This window comes from Acanthopagrus latus, chromosome 21, assembly GCF_904848185.1.
Source record: "Acanthopagrus latus isolate v.2019 chromosome 21, fAcaLat1.1, whole genome shotgun sequence".
NCBI classification, from domain to species: Eukaryota; Metazoa; Chordata; class Actinopteri; order Spariformes; family Sparidae; genus Acanthopagrus; species Acanthopagrus latus.
In genome coordinates, this window is record NC_051059.1 from 26,215,177 (window position 1) to 26,236,653 (window position 21,477).

The following is a 21,477-nucleotide window of genomic DNA, read 5'->3' on the forward strand; positions in this document are numbered from 1 at the left end:
CTGGTTGGCTCTCAACAGTTTTTTCTGAGTCCTAATAACCACTGAGAACAGATTCATATCTGCTGCTGTACACACTCATCAACTCCTCTCTGTATGGACATCCAGGTGATGCTGATGACGGTCGCCATGATGACACGATGACGCTCTGCCCTCTCATTTTACTGGCAACAAACCCACAGTGACATCTAGTGGATAAAAAAACCCACAGCAGTAAATGAGGAGTATTACTGGCATTATTGTTGGTACTACTTCTAAAAATACTTCAAATCCTTTTTCTAATGTAACTATATTATGAACTATATTATTACTATATTATTCTGCTGCTGCCTGTTACAGTAGATGGTGTCATATTACTCTGACATGTACTATACTAACTATAACTATAGAAGTCTAACTGATCGCAGCACTGTGTCACTTCACTTGAGACAGTACTGCAGTATTAGTTGAAGTACATCTCTGCTGGTGGGTACTGTGTGTATTTGTACTGCTTGCCTTGTAAGTTGGACTTGAATTGCTCTTCTATAGTTTCTATTTTGATTTGTCTTCTTATTGGAGACTTTTGACAGACAGAGACAAATGATGTGGTCCTGCTGATAGTTTCATCATATCAGAAAACACTTCTTTGTGTCGTTTTAAAGCTCACTTACAAACCACACATTGTCTCTTTTCATTTGGACCACTTTTTGGACACAATTTCTGCCTGAATACCACCTGTTTCACATCCCAGGAGGGTTTTTACAGGCAGCAGCACAGCTGTGGTGGCTTCACCAGTGTCTCCCATCGTGGCTGACCTCTACATGGAGGAAGTAGAGAGCAGAGCCATGAGCTCCTTCCAGGGAACAGAACCAGAACCACTGCTTCACATATGAGGAGCACAGCTGGATTTCAACTCTTCTGAAGCCTCTGCTGGCTTCGTCTTTACAAACTGACCCTCTGAACTTTATCTGACCTTCTGGTGGAGATCCCAAAGTTTACAACACCACCAAATGTGTCAGGCTGGATTTTGGGGAAATGTGTGTAAAATGATGCAGCAGACATGTTGAAATGTTCCATCTGATGGAGTCTTGACTTTGAATCTTTCCCTCAGTGAAACATCCTGTAGCTTTAATGAAGAGACTGAACAACAGGAGACAAAATAAAGATGTGACACTGTGTGTGGAAAAGGTTTGATGTGTCATAGAAATGAAATGATTCAGTGAAATGACAGAAATGTAAGGAGACGTTTAAGGCTTCAAATCACAGTCGAGGAGTTTTGTGGATTTGTCCTTTTGTCTTTTCATCACAGCTGTTCAACAACAGATAACAGTCTGTGCTACTAAATTCACCACCAACCTGAATGTGTTGCTGCTCACATGAATGTGTGTTTCTATTTCTATCACACAGCAGCTTCAGCCGAGCCGCCGATCGGCAGCGGCGGCCTTATCTGTGAGCCGCAGGGGCTGATGGGAGCTCTGAGGACCTGTTAGAAACCACGTGGCCCTCGTCTGATCTGGCAGCTCGTCCTGGTTTGGCCTCAGCTGCGTCAGAGCGCCACTTCTCCCCAGGTTCACCAGAGGAAACACCACTGCACAAAATGCTTTTCCTCCCAGCTGCTGCTCTGTGCTGTCTGTGTTCAGGTGAGTGTTTCCAGCCAATCAGGAGCCAACAAAGTCCACCTGGAACAAACACTGTCACACTCATCTTCATCTATCTGTCTGCTTCTCTACAGCGCTGGTTGCCATGGCAGCACAGCTGATTCAGGACGATTTAACATTGACCAGGAGACTTGATGGAGACGTCTCCTTCAGCTGTCGATATGACCAGTGTCAATACAGAGAACTATTCTGGTACCAGAAGAAAGACACAGAAACATTCATTAGGATTATGTATCTTAACAGGTGGAATTGTAACATAGAGCACAGGTTCGATCATCCTCAGAAAAATGATTTCTCAGTTGTGAATAATCAGAACCGTTGTGAGTTGAAGATCCAGAAAGTTAAACTCCTTCATTCAGCCACCTACTACTGCTCCTGTTATAAGAGTGATCCCACAGTGAGAAATGATCCGAGCAGCCTGAACAAAAACCAACAGATGAACAGACATCAAACAGTGTTTGTGACAGGAAGAGAGCAGTAAACCACAGCCCAGGTTCACATGTTTCACCTCCATCTCAGCCACAGTCACAAACACACTGAACTGAGGGATTTATTTCATATTCTATTTATTTATATGTTGATCAGATATTCCAGCAGGTTTATTGTTGTTTCACACAGAGAGGAAAAAGGAGACAAACACAAACACAATGAGAAAATTAAAGATGCAAGCAGTGTTGAATGGGCCCGTCAGGGCTTCTACACGCAACCCCTTGCGATGAGTAGCTGTTCCTTCATATTTTGGTTGCCTGCTCCCGCTAATATTAAATAATGTATGCTGAAGTCAGAAAAAGTGCATGTACTGCTGCATGATTCCCCAGACAAAGACTGAGTTGATGGTCCGCTTCTTGAGCTGGCTGAAGAAAATGTCCACACAATGTATAATTCAATGAAATAGTTTAAGGAAGAAGCTCAAAGTATCATCATCCAGTAGCCGCACAAACCCTCAAGTTTCCCGCAGAGTGGTCGGCTAAAACTCCCCTGATGAATTCAAGACGCTGGATGATGTCACACTCGTGCTCAAACACAGTGTTCTGGCACAGAGATGGAAGTTCCATCTTACTGTGCTTGCTCTTGGGAGTCTGTGTGCCAGCACTCTATCAATCACACTGGTTCTCTTGGGAGAGAATCCAGCCAAATCAGAGAAGAACTGATTAACTAATGGGGAACAGTTTCGAAAAAAATGTCATGGTTATCACCACAATATTTATATATTGAGTACAGGAGACACTGCAGAAATCTGTGATGTCATTTTTTATATCTGGAGAGTGAAAAATGACAGCGGCAGAGCGAGAGAGATAAAGCGAGAGATAAAACAATCCTGTCTGCTCTCCTCCAGAAACCTAGGCTCAAAATTAACATTGCGGTTTATGGGGGAGCTGCTGGAGTGCTTGTCGGTCTAGGACCTCTACAGCCAAAAGTGTAAGTCCTACATCTGAAATAGGACCATCAGCTGAAAGTCAACAAGATGTCCTACATTTCTATGTATATAGTATCTATGTGAAGTAAAAGACGTGGGATCCAAATCAAGATCCAGTTCGTCCAGCTGCTCTACACTCTAGCGATGATGTCACGCCCTCTAGCTCACGCGATACACACCCATTACAAAATCAGAAGCAGGCCTAAAAATCCTTAAAACTAAAACGGTGATGATTTGGAAACCGTAAAAGATTTTTAAAAACTGAATACATGCCCAACAGTTCAAGGTCTTCTGACTCTTTCAAAGGTGGAATGGTATCTGTAGCTCAAAGCATGATGCAGAAGAAGAGGTTGAAAGTCGATGAGTTTTGAAGAGGATTTTAAGATTTTCCCCATTTACTTTCCATTCAAACTAATTAGACTGCGACCAGATCGCCACCTATTGGCCAATTTGCACCAAATTTTACACAAAGCCTCATCAGTCCATGAAACACAATTATGAACATTTACTTGATAATCAGACAGTGTTTTGTTTAGATGTGCAAGATTGTCTGCTTTCAACAAAATATGCAGTAAGTTGTTGTTTTAAATTTCAGGCGTTTTATGGACTATCAAAATTCTTATGATAGCTCTTTGTCAGGAGGGTCCATAGATGCTTCACGCAAAGTTTAATTGCAAATTGGTCAAATTGCCAAGGAGGAGTTCGAAAAAGTAGGTTTTGCATTTGTTGCAATTTTGCGAATGGAAAGTTAGCTCGAAAGTGGGCGGGGCCTACACCAAATAATTCAGCTGAATTGAGGGAACATGTAGATATAAGGTTTAACAATGTCTGACACAATATGTGTGAGTTATGGGCCAAAAACTCTTTCACATGGAAAATAGCGCCACCTGCTGGTCATGTTTGGCGTGTAAGTTGCAGGGGCTAGTCTATACCACCCCTATGAATTTCATTTCTATAAGTGTTAAGGTGTGGGCACAGGGCCAAATCTAAAATTAAACTGGCACCAGAGCGCCACCTAGTGGCCGATTAATAAGTCCTTTGTCAGATATCCTCAAGAGGGCAGTGGCAATCATTATACCAAGTTTGGTGTCAATCCGCCCAACCGATGTGGAGATATAAAGTATTTGAATTTAAAGAGCGCCACCTTGTGGTCATCGCCTAAACTTTTGGACACATCCTCAGGAACTCATGTCAAAGTATTATCTTAAGTTTCATGTCATTTGGACACACCATTGTAGAGATATCCAACACTTCCTGTTTGGCAGGAAATCTGCAGGAAGTTGTTATTTAATAACTTGAGTATTGTTTGGCCTATTGAAATTCTTTTAATAACTTTTTGTCAGGAGGGAACACAGATGCGGTGTGCCATGTTTCGTGCAAATCAGTGAAATCGCCTGGGAGGAGTTCGAAAAAGTAGGTTTTCAACATTTTATGACATAGCGAAAAAAAACGGAGGCGGAAATGGGCGTGGCCTATACCAAGAGACTCAGCACAATTCACTGAACGCGTGGATATAAGGTTTTTGAATGTGCAACAAAGTATATGGGAGTTATTAGCCAAAACGCACTTTCTTTAATAACAGCGCCACCTAATGGTGGAAATTCAGGACGACAATAGATTCTAAAATTTTTCGCCAGGTGTGACTTATATTCAAAGTTTGGTGAGTTTTGGGGTATGTCCAGGCAGTGAAAAATGCAATCATTTTGTCCAAAGAAAAAAACAAAAAAAACAAAAATAAAGTATCCTTTCAAAAACAATAGGGTCCTTGCAGGTTCCCTGCTCGGGCCCTAATAAAGCGGAAAATAATTCAAGTACAAACTCAGACATAATCCAGATGAATCAGTAAAACAACAAACATGCTTCAGAATATTTCAATAAAATGATATCAAACAGAATCAAATATTTACAGCCCAACGTCCTGCTGCTGAATAAAGTCCATCCGTCCCTCACAACACTAATGTGCTCTGAATGAAAACACTTCCAGCAGCACTTGTTGTTTAACACCTTTCAGCACATTTCACCACATCATTTCACTTTGGGACATTTTAAAAGACAAGTCTTGGACACATGTCAGCTCAGGACTTTGTCCTTCTAACAGCAGCTCATCAGGACGCTCATCTTGTTGGACGCATTTCCATCAGTTTCCTGTGGATGTTTCTGCTCCCCAGAGGATGATCCCTAACATTTACGGTGACCATCTGAACTTTCCTCTAGCGCCACCATCAGGACAAAAGTGTCTCCAGACCGAGACTTCAGCATCTTGAAAGTTAACGAATTGATTGTTAATCAACTGTCACACAGTGGTGAGGTTTTGTCTTGTCTGGGCCTTTTGTCTCGTGAACTTCCTGTTTTATTTTGAAAGTCTAACTCCCCTCTCGTTTCAGGTCACATGCCCTTCCTCTTGTGTACCCGGTCTGACATCATCCCTGATCCCTGAGCTGGTGAAGAGCAGCTCAGAGGCTGTGGACAGTGCACATCGTCATCGCTAACCATACCCAACACCTCATGTCTCCAGCGTTGGGCACATTACTTTTAAAAAGTAAGAGGTTATAGTTACTAGTTACTTTTTGGAAGAAACAACTGAGTTAGTAATGGAATTACTCCACTATAAAAGTAACTAGTTACCAGAAAAAGTAACTATTGCTTTACTTTTAATTATTCCCCCTTTTGAGTTCAGCATTCATTTTAGCGTACTCGGCATCTATGTATTTAGAAAATGTCTTTCTGCATCGTGGACCGGCACCTGCTCTCCCAGGTATTTTACCAGTGAGTGCTCTGAAGGAGTCTGAGTCACCTGTTGATAACTGCAGCATGTTCTCAACAACATACCTGCCGATCATTGCATTCAGTTCAGTCTGTGTCACAAGTCTGTGTGAAGCTGGAACAGAAAAATACAGCTGTAGGTGCTTGGACAGCTCAGTGTCCTTCTTTGTTAGTAGAGCTCACGTTAGCTGCACCTGGCCTGCTGTCATCATCAACAGTCAACAGCAGTGTTTTTGGCCACTAGCGTTGTAGAAGCGTGTGGCGCTGAGAGATGCTTCATTAGATTAGAGTTGCTTACAAAAGATGTGGAGATTAAAGTAGTGTCTGTACTTCCACTTTGAAAACTTTCCCTCTGTCAGACTTGGGACAAAAGAGAGGACTCAGATGCAGATTGGACAGAAATAGAATCAAGTTTTATTTTTCTGATTCGCAACTCTTCAGACGAGATGATAGACGCTCCCGAAGGAGGAAAACCTACACTATTCTTAAGGTACCATCATGCTTTCTTTTACAGCTTTGACTTGACTAACGTTCCGGGTGATGGTGAATGGCCCCACGAACCGCGGAACCAATTTCCTGGATGGGACCCTGAGGTTCAGATCCTTGGCGGATAACCACACCCTCTGTCCGGGTTGGTAATCCGGAGCTGGACGGCTCTTACGATCTGCGCTCCGTTCGACTTGGTCTCCTTGTCGAATCAGTGCTTGCCGGGCAGCTGCCCAGATGCGTCGGCAACGTTGAACCATGGCATAGGCCGAGGGAACCGACGCTTCCTTTTCATTGTCCGGGAACAGTGGGGGTTGATAACCTAGGGCGCAATGAAAGGGAGAAAGACCACTAGCAGAAGTGGGTAACGAATTGTGTGCATACTCTACCCAGACCAGGTGCTTGCTCCCTGTAGAGGGATTCTGGTGTACCACGCAATGGAGGCCGGTTTCCAGCTGCTGATTGAGCCGTTCGGTCTGGCCATTAGCTTCTGGGTGATACCCCGACGTTAGGCTGGCTGTGGCTCCGATTAGTCTGCAGAATTCTTTCCAAAATCTTGACACAAACTAAGGCCCCCGGTCCAAGACAATGTCTTTCGGGAACCCATGGACTCTGAAGATTTGGTTCATCATGACCTCTGCGGTTTCTTTTGCGGAGGGTAACTTGGGTAATGCAACAAATCTCGCCATCTTCAAGAATCGGTCGACCACCGTGAGGACGGTGGTGTTCCCCTGGGAGACCGGGAGCCCTGTAACAAAGTCCAATGAGATGTCTGCCCATGGTCTGGAGGGAATAGGAAGCGGTTGAAGAAGTCCTGAACGAGCCTTAGATGATGTCTTGTTTCGTGCGCAGACCGAACAAGCCTCTATGTACTCCTGGACCTCCGTCTCCATAGCGGGCCACCAGAACCTCCAGGAGATGACATACATGGTTCTCTTGACTCCCGGATGACAGGAAAGCAGCGAGGTGTGAGCCCAATGAATCACCTGTGGCCGCAGCTCAGCCGGGACATACAGACAATTGTCGGGACAGCCCTTAGGCGACGGGGCTCCACCATTTGCGTGCTGAACTACTTTTCTATAGGCCAAGACACCGCTCCAACCACACAGTTCAGTGGAAGGATATTTTCGGTCTGCTTGGTCTTAGGCTCGGGATCAAAGAGGCGAGAGAGGACATCAGGTTTGACGTTTCGGGATCCCGGCCTGTAAGACAAAGTAAAAGAGAACCGGTTAAAGAAGAAAGCCCACCTGGCCTGGCGAGAGTTTAGTCTCTTGGCCTTACGAATAAATTCAAGATTCTTGTGATCAGTCCAGACAATGAAAGGTTGTTTGGCCCCCTCTAGCCAGTGTTGCCATTCTTTCAACGCAACTTTCACGGCTTGTAGCTCTCGGTTACCGACGTCATAGTTCCTCTCTGCTTGGGACAGCTGCCTCGACAGGAATGCGCAGGGATGCATCTTGCCGTCCTTCTCTGACCGCTGGGATAGAACTGCTCCTACCCCGTCGTTCGAAGCATCTACCTCCACCACGAATTGTCGTTGCGGGTCTGGCAAGGTGAGGATGGGTGCTGTGGTGAATCGTCGTTTGAGTTCCTGGAACGCCTTTTCTGCCTCGGGATTCCAATGAAACGAGACCTGGGTGGAGGTAAGAGCATGGAGAGGAGCAGCTGTTGCGCTGAAGCCCCTGACAAACCACCTGTAAAAGTTCGCAAATCCAAGGAATTGCTGAACCTTCTTGCGGCTGTCTGGAGTGGGCCAATTAGCCACCGTGCTTACTTTAGCCGGATCCATCTGTACTCTTCCAGGGGCTACAATGAAGCCCAGGAACGAGACAGTGTCGGCATGAAAAACACTTTTTTCAGCTTTGACATACAGGTAGTGGTCAAGGAGTCTTTTCAACACCTGATTAACATGGTCTTGATGTACAGCAAGGTTAGGAGAGTAGATTAGGATGTCGTCCAAATACACATACACAAACTGGTCCAGGAAGTCTCTTAGTACATCATTAATCATGGCCTGAAACACAGCAGGAGGATTAGTAAGCCCAAAAGGCATGACGCAGTACTCATAATGACCGCTGGGGGTGTTGAAACCGGTTTTCCACTCATCCCCTTCTCTGATGCGAACTAAGTGATATGCATTTCTAAGGTCAAGTTTGGTGAAAACCTTTGCCTGTTGGAGCTGGTCGAACACCGACGTCATCAGAGGCAGTGGGTAGCGGTTCTTGGCGGTGATGTTGTTCAGCGGACTGTAGTCAATGCATGGTCGAAGAGATCCATCTTTCTTTTCCACGAAGAAGAAACCGGCTCTGGCCGGAGATGACGAGGGACGGATTAATCCCGCTTTCAGGGACGCGGAGATGTATTTGTTCATGGCCGTCGCTCAGGTCCGGAGATGGAATAGAGCTGCCCCTTAGGAATGGTGGATCCAGGAATCAGATCTATGGCGCAGTCGTAGGGGCGATGAGGAGGAAGAGACAGTGCTTTAGTTTTATTAAACACTTCTTTAAGGTGATGATAACAGGTCGGAACCGAGGTCAGGTCCGGATATTCTGGGTCTGTGACAGGATCAGCAGAAAACAGGTTTATTTCAGCAACTTGGTCAGGATAGCAGTGATTAGTACAGTCTTCCCCCCATCCTTTAATTTGCCCGTTCTTCCAGTTGATGTGAGGATTGTGGACGAAGAGCCATGGCTGCCCCAAAATCAAAGCGTGAGATGTGGATGTGAAGAGATGAAACTGAATCTGTTCATGGTGGTTTCCAATGGTCAATTGGACGGGTTTGCTTATATGAGTGATGACGAATATGTCTGTCCCGTTTAGGGAACGAGCTCGGATAGGTCTGGCTAGGGTTTCACAGTCTAGTTGCAATTTTCGAGCCGGATTCCAGTCCATCAGACTTTCGTCTGCTCCTGAATCTATCATCGCCTCCATATCGTATTGTGAGTCTAGCTTAACTTTGGTGAGGACGCGGACAGCGGTCTTGGAGACCTGGTTAGAACTCACCACATGAGTTTTCTTGACGGGACAGGAGCTGACGAGATGGCCGGTTTCACCGCAGTAAAAACACCTTCCTTCCTGGCGTCTCCTCTGGCATTCCTCTTGTGTAAGCCTAGTTCGTCCCAGTTGCATGGGCTCCTCGTCATTTCGGCTTGTGGCGTTCTCTGGAAACGCTCGCAGCGATGTCGGCCATCTTGTTTCTGGCATGGCTGTAGCTCCGTTGTACTCTCCCCGTCTCGCCTCCCACTGTTTTTGGAGTTGATTCCGATGATTATCCGTGCAGATGGCGAGGGCGATGAGTGCATCTAAACTCGTAGGTAGGTCCAGGGGCACGAGAAGATCTTGGATATCAGATGACAGCCCTTTCAGAAAGATATCGTATACAGCAGCATTGTTCCACCTGCTTTCCGCGGCCAGAGTGCGGAAGTGGATCGCGTAATCACAAACAGTCTTTACCTTGTCTTAAGGAGCTGAGTTCCTGAGCCTTCTCTCTGCTAGAACAAACAGGATCAAAGGTTTTAGTTAGTGCCGTCTGAAAACCGGCAACGGTCTCGCATATCGTGGAATTCCTGCTCCATTCAGCCGAAGCCCAGGCTTTGGCTCGTTCTGCCAGGTGGGAAGTCATAAATGCCACCTTAGCATGCTCGGTCGAGAAAGCTTGTGGCATGAACTCGAAATGAATCGAGCAGTCTATCAAGAAGGTCCGGCAGAGCCCGGGTTCACCGGTGTACTGGGTCGGAGGCGCTAGTTTGCAGGAGGCTCCTCCGGAGTGAACCGGTGCTTCCGGAAATGCTGGAGGAGGCGGAGTCGGAGGTGCGGGGTTGGGCCGACAGACTTGGCCCAGCAGGTCTTGCAGCTGTGATGAGATCTGTGCCATGTTGGCTGCCATGGCGGTCTGGAACTCCTCCTGACGACTCAGACGGGCTTCTTGAGTTCGTAGAACCTCTGAGAGTCGCTCTGCCTCTGCTGAGTCCATGTCTGGCCTAAGTATACTGTCAGACTTGGGACAAAAGAGAGGACTCAGATGCAGATTGGACAGAAGTAGAATCAAGTTTTATTTTTCTGATTCGCAACTCTTCAGACGAGATGATAAATGAAAAGCTATGAAACTCTATGGGGACAGAAAAGATGAACAAACACAAAACACACAAAAACATAAGACGCTCCCGAAGGAGGAAAACCTACACTATTCTTAATATCTGAGATATGAAATTTACAAAAGAAAAGTCACTCCGCAGAGGATGGCACAAGGCTATGAAAAATATACTATTCTATCAAATATCAAAAAATTACAACAAAAGGCACTCCCGAGGGAGGAAAAGAAACAGCTAAAAGAACAGGCTAAACTGAAACACAAAATCCTAACCAGAAAATTTACAAAATCAAAACCACTCTCTCAAGAGGACAAATACAGAAAAACAAAACAAGACAATACTTATCAGGACGAGAATTCAAGGCTGTGAGACAAGGCTTGGGTACACGACGAGATGACGAAATACTTAGGCGACGCAGACAGGGGAAGACAAAGACTTTATACACATGAGGGAGGGAGACACAGGTGCAAACACTCAGGGATTAGGGATGACGTCAGACCAGGAACACAGGAGGAAGGGCACGTGATCTGAAACGAGAGGGAAGTTACTTTCAAAATAAAACATGAATCCACAAGACAGATCCCAAAGACAAGACAACCTCACCGCGATGTGACACCCTCCAGACTCGACATTTCTGCAGCTCACCTCTACTAGTGTGTGTGTGTGTGCGAGGCAGCTGTGCGCATGTGTTTGTCACGAGGCAGAATTGACTTTGATTTTATTAAAGCATGCTTTTATTTGACCCTGTTTTTACTATTTGCTGTGTTTTAACTTTATTTTATTGCATGCTTTTATTTTGAAATATGTTTGTTTTTAACTCCGCCATCGTGTAATTAAGAGCAAAGGCGTCAACATCAGCTGGGAGTAAATCGAGGACCACCCACGGAGGGGAAACAAACACCAGTCGCTAGCCGGTGCTCCAGATGTGACAGACTAACCACTACATATGGCTGCTCCTCCCACCTGTCACTCAGTTTACCCACCGTCGACTTCTCTGGTCCAGAACTAAAAATTCTTCGCCAGGTAGAAGGGGGACCTCTCTTCATATTGTCTTTTGCTCTTGTCCACTGCTTTTTGTAGGCTGTCAGATGTTTTTCTGTAAGCATAGTGTAACTGTTCCTGATGTCTACTCACCCAGTCCACAGTACTGTCAGGTGTAGTGGGTCCATGAGTTCCAGACAACATATCAGCAGGGATCCGCAAGTGTTGGCCAAACATAAGGAAGGTTGGTGCATACCCTGTTCAGACATGAACAGTGTTATTATATGCTTGAACTAGCCCAGATAAGTACTCCACCCACCTGTTTTGTTTCTGAGATTCCATGGTGCAAAGGAGGTTCAGGAGAGTCTCATTGGATGATAGGGAGTGGTCCAACTTTTATGGTGCCCATAGATTTAACACATTTTTTGATCAGCCTCGACTTGTAGTTAGGACCTTGGTCCGAGAGGACCACTTCAGGACAGCCAAATGGCTGGATAACATGAGTCCATGGAGCCCGGGCTGTTGTTAGAGCTGTTTGGTCAAGAATGGGGACAGCCTAGGCCTCCCACAGTGATTTGGCCTGGGCAGAAGGGGTGACAATCTGCTGTTAAGTCTCAATAGTCTGTGAATCCTGTGCATTTCTGCACACAACACCTTCCCCTAAACTGTTTCCAATGACTCAATAGTCTTTTGACAGGCAAAGCCAGTGATTGCCTCTCTGTAACATTAGGAAGCCTACCTTGTTCCAGGTATTCTTTCACCTTAGAGAGGGTAGGGTCCTCAGTTTGCCTGTGGAGAAGGTAGGGTTACAACAACACTCACGTTTCCCTGCCTCTGGCTTCTTCCCAACTCTCTGACAAGCGCCTGTGGAGACAGCCTGGAGCCTAGAGAGAACATCAGCATTAATGTTGTCCTTTCTATTCAATGATGTAATTAAAATTAGCCAATTGTGCAACCCATCTTTGCTCCATAGCCCCCAGCTTTGCAGTTTGTAGGTGCACCAAGGGGTTGTTGTCTGTGACTACAGTAACCTTTGCCCTCCACAGACAGTCTTTAAACTCTACTACCGCCCACTTCATAGGGAGAAACTCTAATAGGAATGAACTGTAGTTGGCATCATTACGTTCAGGTGGGTGAAGGCTACTGCTGGCATATGCAATGACTTGTTCAAAGCCATCTTGTTCCTGAGCCAGGACAGCCCACTATTACTGGTATCAGTGTAGACAATAAATGGCAGTGTGTAATCAGCATACCTAAAATGGGCGCTTGGAGAAGCTCTTGCTTAAGTTGCTGAAAAGCCACTTTGCATTGCTCAGTCCACTGAATAGAAGGTGAACGTCACCCTCGGCTGCGACCATAACCAGCTAAGAGTTCATTGAGGGGCTTAGCAATCTGCCAACTGCCAATCTGCAACAGCAGCTACTTCTCAGGATTAGGCGAATTTCCCTGGCTGCTAACCACATGTCCCAAGAACTTCACTTATTTTTGGAAGAGCTGGCACTTTTCCAGGCAGATTTTGAGACTGTGGTGTCCCAGGGCCTGGAACACTGACTACAAATGGTCCAGGTGATCTGCAAAATTTCTGTAAAACACAATCTCCGCTAGCTGTTCCCTTAGACATCTTTGCATTAACCTTTGAGAGGTGGCAGGTGCATTGCACAGGCCGAACAGCATTCTTTGAAACTCAAATAAGCTGAATGGTGTTTTGAATGCAATCTTTTCTTTATCACCTTCCTCCACTTCAACCTGCCAATAGCCACAGGCTGGGTCGAATATGGGGTACCACTCTACTCCACTTTGTTCAGGTTTGTCGAAGAGTCCTCGATAGTGCAGGGGGAAGGCGTCATTCTGGGTGATGTTATTAAGTTTGCGATAGTCTACACAAAACCGCCAAGCCCCACATTTCTTCCACACCAAGGCGATAGGAGCAGCCCAAGGGCTACTACTGTCCTGAATGAGCCTACCCTCTATCATGCTCTTCTTCCTCGTTTCTGATGGCTTGAATTCTTACATTGCTTTCGGAGCTCCATCAGCATGTTTGCTGGGACCTTGCCAGCTGCAGGAGTCTGTAAGGGTGAGGTTTCATTTTCTGTGCAGGTTGAGCTCACTGTAACTACTTTATGCACTGTTGGCTAGTTTAATCTACAGCAATGCATCATGTTCTGTAAGAGTTTATTCAGCTGAAGAAAGAGGTGAATTTAGTCAACACATAAAGGAACACTTCCTCCTTCAGTTTATAACAAACGCTCAACATCAACACAGCTGGAGATTCATGTTTTTTTTTCAACTGGACGGGAAGGTGAAAAACTGTAATTTTAAAAGTTAAAGTAACTAAAGCTGTCAGACAAATGTAGTGGAGTAAAAGGTCAAGTATTTGCCTCTGGGTAGAAGCATAAAGCATCAAATGGAAATATTCAAGTAAAGTCAGTCAGCTGAATTTAAATTGACCATTCCCAACACTGCATTTATATCTCCTCAATAGTTGAACTGTAAATAGTTGTATTAATTGCACATGATCGGGCCCAGTGCCACTGTCCTTTATTAGGTCTAACATGTAGTTACCTTTACATCTAAAGGGGTCTTGAGGGTGAACTGATGATTGTCGACCCATCTGTTGATGATCACTGTGTAATGTTCATCCAAACTGTAACAAATAGTTCACTGCAACATGACAATATCAGCTGCCTTCATTTACCTGAGTCACCTCAGACATCATCACAACAGTTGCCCCCCTGAGAGATTTGGCAGGAGCTGCCACTGGAGCTGGTGGAGCTGTCAGAGTCAGGAAAACAAGAGGTTACAGAACCACAGCCACAGGAGACTGATTCAGCCCAGGAACTGGAGACAGCTGCAGCTCAGCTCAGACAGGTTGCTGCAGAACAGGAACAGAGGACTGCTGCAAGGCAGAGCAGGAGGCCGGCAGCTGGAGGTCTGGACGGGGATCAGGAAAGACCGCCGGTCCGGCTCTGGAGCCAGTCTGCTGACCTGCAGACAAGGAAGCAGGAACAGGTGTCGACTGGGCCGCAAACTGAGGACCAGGAACTGGTGGACCTGCTGGTGGAGCTAGATAACAAGTCAGAATCAACCAAGTAAATGCATGTAGTTCATCCTCTGGGGACCAAGAATGTCTGTAGAAAATGTCATGTCAGTCCATCCATCCATCCTTTGGTCCAGGTCCAATCCATGTGGACTAAAGTAGTGGAGCGACAGACATCAGCATCCACAGAGCAACACTGCTAGTGTGTCTAAAAAGACAATAAAAGAAGAGACAGTCATGTTGATATGAACATTAGAGAAACACATCATGGAGCTGAAACATGATCCTGCTTCATCATTTGGACTCGTTCACCTCAGCCGACATGTTCAACAGCACACAGGTTTTTGTATTACTCTGTCTCACTGTGGGAGGATACGGGGTATAACTACTTGATCTTTGGCTCTGGAACAAAACTGGTTGTAACAGGTAAGAATAAAGCTTCATTTTCCTTCAGTTGTTTTATTGAACAAGTGTAAAATGTGTTTTTAATGAGTTTCTGCTGCTTCAGGCTTTACATGTTAGTTTGTTGATAATTAGTAGAGAATTCTTGCAGCCGTGCAGCTATTGTTCCATAAAAAGGTTCATAACTCCTGAAAAGATGTTTAAATCTCACTGCACAGCTGAAGTTCTTCTTTATTTCTGCAGGAGATCAAACTGATTCATAGAGAAAAAGTTTGATATTGACAATGTTACAAATATACAGTATTTGATCCTCTCAGTAATTCAGCACCATCTCTTGTTTTTATAAAACATCATCATATATGATATTAAACATCATTTAATATATGTCAGTAAATATATTTGAAAAACATATAATATTAAATATGTTGTATAGGATCATTAATAATTCATTAATAAATGGTCAAATGTGTTTCATATGATGGTACAAATGTCTTTTAGTGTGGAATTTATTTATACATGAAGACAAACACATACTGAACATGATGTTACAATAAATATAATATATGCACATAAATTTATATATTTCAAGATGTGATATCAGATGTTATATAATGTTACACACGTATCTGTGTTTCCATGTTAATCTGATGTAAATATAACAATTAATAGTAAATGAAGCTTAGCACAATTTAAAAGTAAATATATTGTGTAAACGTATGATGGTAAATATTGTGTATATGACACTGCAGATATTATAATTCAACTGAGACGCGTTATATGTTCATTTTATATAATATTATACATCATATTATGTTACAATAATTACATTTCTGATTTTAAATGTCAAACTGCATCAAGACATTGTATTTTATATGATGGTACAAATGTCTTTAATTGTAAAATATATTTATACATGAAGACAAACACTGAAGATGGCATCACAATAAATATATAATAAAGAAATTATACTACAATATAAAAAACATCATATTTGGAAAAAAAACTTTACAGTATGATATACAATGGCACATGAAACTTTGTATTTTTTATGCTGATAGACTAGAATATTTAAAATATGATGATAAATGAATTCACTAATAATTTAACATATCATTTAAACAATGAAAAATAATAATTCCAAGCCTAATTTCAAATAAGTATCCAAATAAGTAAATGTATGCAGCACATGATGGTAAATATCGTGTACAACATACTGTTTTTAAAAAACTTATATCATGTTATGTTATTTGATGTTGTATTCTAATTTATAATATAATATTATGACATTTAATCACTAAATGTGATCATCAATAAATGATCACCTGTCTTCATCTTATATTACAGAGCATTTATTATTCAAATTGAACTGAACATTTCATTGTAACTGTGTATAAATGTTGAAAAACTGAAAAACAAATTATTGATATTGTTGATAAACTGTTTTTCTTTAGCAGCTGGACTAAAGTACAGGATGTTAAATCTGTAATATGTTAGACATGTTGTAATCAACTAAAAAGTATTTTATGTGAATGTAAAAATATATTTCATCATAAGATATATATTAACATAATATTTAGAGAAGGTCTTAAATTGTACATAAATCATGATCACAATCATATTGTGTTTCATATAATTAAATCAACAAACTTTTACCTTCTCTAATATTGGATAATGTCTTTATTCACACTAGTCATGTGGAAACATGTATTTGTAATTTTGAAAGTTTATAAACAACATGAAATTCAAGATACATTTGGTGCATAATGTAAACATTAAAATGTCAGCGTGTATTAAACTTGAGGGTAAATATGTCCTTTATTATAATCTGTCTTTTATCATGATACAGATGAAGATTTTCCATTGTATGAAAATATGATGTTATATTATTATTAGTAAGAGTCATAATAATGATGAATGTGCAGATTGAAAGAAAGAAGTGCTGAACACATGATGTTGTTTGTCCCCATATAACATATGATGACATGACATGATGAGTGTGTTTGATGTGCAGGTGAATCCAGTCTATGTGTTGAACTTTGTGCTGTATTGATGAGTAGTTTAGTGATCAGAGTCCATGTAGTTTCCAGGATCACACTGAATGCAGTGCAGTGCTGGAAGCTGCTGTTGACTGTGTCAATGTGTGTCTGTGCTGCTTGTTGCTGCTGTCAAACTTCAGATGAGCAGGTAGTGAAGCCCGTGGTGAGCGTGTACCCAGCAGCATCCAGAGCCCACCTGGAGGGGAGGAGCTCCCTGCTGTGTGTGGCCTCAGCCATGTTTCCTCCTCTGGTCCGCTTCTCCTGGAAAAGACAAAAGAAGAATCAGGTGAAGCGGCTCCGTGCTGAGGGAGAGCAGCTGGAGCTCACAGAGTCGGGATGTAAGGCCACCATCTTGCTGGTTGATCGGGACGCTCTCAACAAGTATAAATACCGCTGCACCGTCCAGCACGAGGGGGGCACAGTGGAGGGCCAAACAGAACAAGGTAATGAGTGTGTCGTGCTGAAGAAAGAAAGAAAGAATCATTTGACCTGGCCATGACTCTGGTCTGCACTTGGGTTGTCGTGTCATATGAGCACTGACTGTGCTGCACATTGAAAGTGGAGGACGGTTACTGATGTGGATCTCAGGTCAGAGAGAGAGTGACTGGCCTGATAATGAAGCTTTGTTAGCTGCTCAGTATGTTTATGAATCATCTGAATGTCGAGCCTGTTAACTTATCTGCTCACCTGCTGCTGTTGCTGCTGTTCAGTGTTCCTCCTCATACCTAGACTGTTTCACATTGTGCTGAAATTCACTGATCAATAATTGGACACATTGCCGGGCATGTGTAACTATTTAATTGAAGTACAACCTCTTTTACTTTCCTACTGCATGTAGGTACAAGTAGGTAATAATGTGTCATGTGGACTCACTGCTGTAAGTAGTAGTGTGCAGGCTGCAGCAGCTATTCGTCCTTCTCTGTCTGCTGCAGCTACATGTTTTTGTTGTACTATAATAATCAGGCTGATTGACTCTAATCTGCCATATACACAACTCTCTGAAGCATCAGAGAATTTAGAATAATGTGGTCTCTGATACACTGCTGTGTTATTATTATTCAGACTGTTGTTGGTTTTATTATTACTGAATGTTACAGTTAAACCATGTTACTAATTAAAAACAGTCTTAGTCAGATTAAATGAAGCTTATTTGTACAGTGTCTACTTTATCTGAAGTAGAATGACACAACAGACTTCATGCAGTGGTGTAACAGTATGGATGTACTGTATGTTTGAATACAGCTGCAGTTCAAACAACAAGCAGAAGCATCATCACCACATCCAGCGCACCACCTACCTCCATCGTAACGCAGCCTGAAGCAGGTGAGTTCTGTTAGTTATATGTTACTGTGGGCTTTGTCTCCATTACATAAAACAATTAAAAGATTCACAGAATGTAAATAAATCTCTGTACACACGGGAAAAGGAAGAAAAGTAATAATGGAGGGCCGTGATGTTCAGGCCTCAGACTGCATAAAAAACAGTTACAATTCTGTGGTGGAAATCATTACGTCTCTGATCCACTGTTATGTTGTTATTATTATTATGATTATTATTATGATTATTATTATGATTATGATTATTATTATTATTATTATTATATTGTTATCATTATCATCATTAGTTTTGCTTAATGTTACAGTTAAACCTTGTTACTAAATAAAAATAGGGCTTAGTCAGATTAAATGAAGCTTATTTGCACAGTGTCTACTTTATATGCAGTAGAATGACACAACAGACTTCATGCAGTGGTGTAACAGTATGGATGTACTGTATGTTTGAATACAGCTGCAGTTCAAACAACAAGCAGAAGCATCATCACCACATCCAGCGCACCACCGACCTCCATCGTAACGCAGCCTGAAGCAGGTGAGTTCTGTTAGTTATATGTTACTGTGGGCTTTGTCTCCATTACATAAACAATTAAAAGATTCACAGAATGTAAATGAATCTCTGTACACACGGGAAAAGGAAGAAAAGTAATATTGGAGGGCCGTGATGTTCAGGCCTCACACTGCATAAAAAACAGTTACAATTCAGTGATGGAAATCATTACGTCTCTGATCCACCGTTATGTTGTCATTATTATTATTATTATTATTATTATTATTATTATTATTATTATTATTATTATTATTATTATTGTTGTTGTTGTTATTATCATTAGTTTTGCTTAATGTTACAGTTAAACCATGTTACTAATTAAAAACAGGTCTTATTCAGATTAAATGAAGCTTATTTTAACAGTGTCTACTTCATATGCATTAGAATGACACAACAGCCTTCATGCAGTGGTGTAACAGTGTGGATGTACTGTATGTTTGAATACAGCTGCAGGTCAGACAACAAACATCAGCAACACCACATCCAGCAAATTGCCCAAGTCCATCGTAACGCAGCGTCAAGCAGGTGAGTTCTTCACGTACAAAGACAATCACTGACCAGAGAACCATTCTGAAGAAACTAACACTGTGTGTGTGTGTGTGTGTGTGTGTGTGTGTGTGTGTGTGTGTGTGTGTGTGTGTGTGTGTGTGTGTGTTTCTGTCAGTGTCCTTCCAGTCTCAGTGCAGGGTGAAGCTGCTCTGTGTGCTCTACACAGTGCTGATAGTGAAGAGTCTGGTGTACTGCTGTGGACTCTCTCTGCTGAGGATCCTCTGAAACAAGGGACCGTCCACCAGCTGCTCACATGCTGACTGACTGTTTTCTGCTCGCCTTTTCTCACCATCAGATCTCATCAGTTCGTCTCATTGATCACTTTGATCAGCAGCCACAAATGTCAATGTTCATGTTTTGTGGTTGGTTGTAAAATGTATCTTTTGATGCACAGGTTAGATTCAGTCATCCTACATATATAAATACATATATACACATATATATCTGCAGTGACTGAGTATAAATTCTGTGGTATAGTGTTATTTTCATCCTCTAGTTTGTTTCCACTTTGAATTGTGACTTGTATAATAATAGAACATGAAGCTGAATCATTAGCTGTCTGCTAGATATTTGATTGTTTTAGTATTTTTCTCTTCTTGTCTTTCTTTTTAATACATAATGCAGAGTGTGGCAGCTTTGTTCAATTCTTTCACTGTAACATTCTCAATAAATTGAAAAATCACAGTGTGTGTTTTAGAAACGGTTTGTTTTTATGGATTTCAGTTTGTCTTCAGAGCAAATCATCAGAAACAGAATCAACTTCATGGACCATGTATGTTGACGCCTACAAGTCATTTGACTCTTGTTGTAATTAGCTCTCGATATACTTTCACACAGCAGCCAGAACAAATGTAGAGGAAGATGTGAATATTAGCATACAGCTAAACAAGGACAACAAAGCTAAAGAAAGAGAAGCAAACAGAAACATAGAGCTATTATATACAAGTCAGTAGGTGTGGCTGTGCCACCAGGTTCAGTGCTGAGCCCCTTTTATAATTGTGTCAGTGTGGATGTCAAACTCTACGCTGATGACACTGTTGTTTCCACACATGAACAAACAGCAGAGCGAGCTGCTTTCAAGCTACAACTGCTATAAAATGATCACACAGCAGCTTCATCAGTCGCCTTCCAAGTTGGTGTCAGGCTGCAGAAACTGTCAGTAAACTGTCACCTTTACAGAATCAATCAAACAGAATCAACAGATCTTTTATTTCAGCTTCTCAGCTCCCAGGTTTGTCTCCCAGGTGAATAAGACAGATGGAAGCTGAGACAGTGAGTACTGAGCGCTGTAACTGTTGTAACTGTCGTTGTGTTGTTCATGTGAAAAAGTGCAGCTAACGGTGAGGAGGCTGCAGAGCAGAAACCCACACAGCCCGTCTGCTGCAGGAAAGGAAGTGCTGGTTGGCTCTCAACAGTTTTTTCTGAGTCCTAATAACCACTGAGAACAGATTCATATCTGCTGCTGTACACACTCATCAACTCCTCTCTGTGTGGACATCCACGTGATGCTGATGACGGTCGCCATGACGACACGATGACGCTCCGCCCTCTTATTTTACTGGCGACAAACCCACAGTGACATCTAGTGGATAAAAAAACCATACAGCAGTAAATGAGGAGTATTACTGGCATTATTGTTGGTACTACTTCTAAAAATACTTCAAATCCTTTTTCTACTGCAACTATATTATGAACTATATTATTACTATATTATTCAGCTGCTGCCTGTTACAGTAGATGGAGCCATATTACTCTGACATGTACTATACTAACTATAACTATAGAAGTCTAACTGATCACAGCACTGTGTCACTTCACTTGAGACAGTACTGCAGTATTAGTTGAAGTACATCTCTGCTGGTGGGTACTGTGTGTATTTTTACTGGAAAAGGTTTGATGTGTCATAGAAATGAAATGATTCAGTGAAATGACAGAAATGTAAGGAGACGTTTACGGCTTCAAATCACAGTCGAGGAGTTTTGTGGATTTGTCCTTTTGTCTTTTCATCACAGCTGTTCAACAACAGATAACAGTCTGTGCTACTAAATTCACCACCAACCTGAATGTGTTGCTGCTCACATGAATGTGTGTTTCTATTTCTATCACACGGCAGGTTCAGCCGAGCCGTCGATCGGCAGCGGCGGCCTTATCTGTGAGCCGCAGGGGCTGATGGGAGCTCTGAGGACCTGTTAGAAAC

At 42.7% G+C, this 21,477-nt stretch overlaps 1 protein-coding gene across 1 annotated transcript; it reads left to right on the plus strand.

Moving 5' to 3' along the window:
• The first annotated feature begins 1,571 nt into the window (after positions 1-1,571).
• Positions 1,572-19,909, plus strand: LOC119010668 (immunoglobulin lambda-1 light chain-like). The gene is made up of 8 exons (XM_037083025.1): positions 1,572-1,616; positions 1,709-2,031; positions 14,781-14,835; positions 16,988-17,290; positions 18,090-18,170; positions 18,636-18,716; positions 19,179-19,256; positions 19,396-19,909. The coding sequence occupies exons 1-8, from the start codon at positions 1,574-1,576 to the stop codon at positions 19,503-19,505; spliced, it is 1,074 nt and encodes a 357-aa protein (XP_036938920.1). The 5' UTR covers positions 1,572-1,573; the 3' UTR covers positions 19,506-19,909.
• Positions 19,910-21,477: the final 1,568 nt, after the last annotated feature.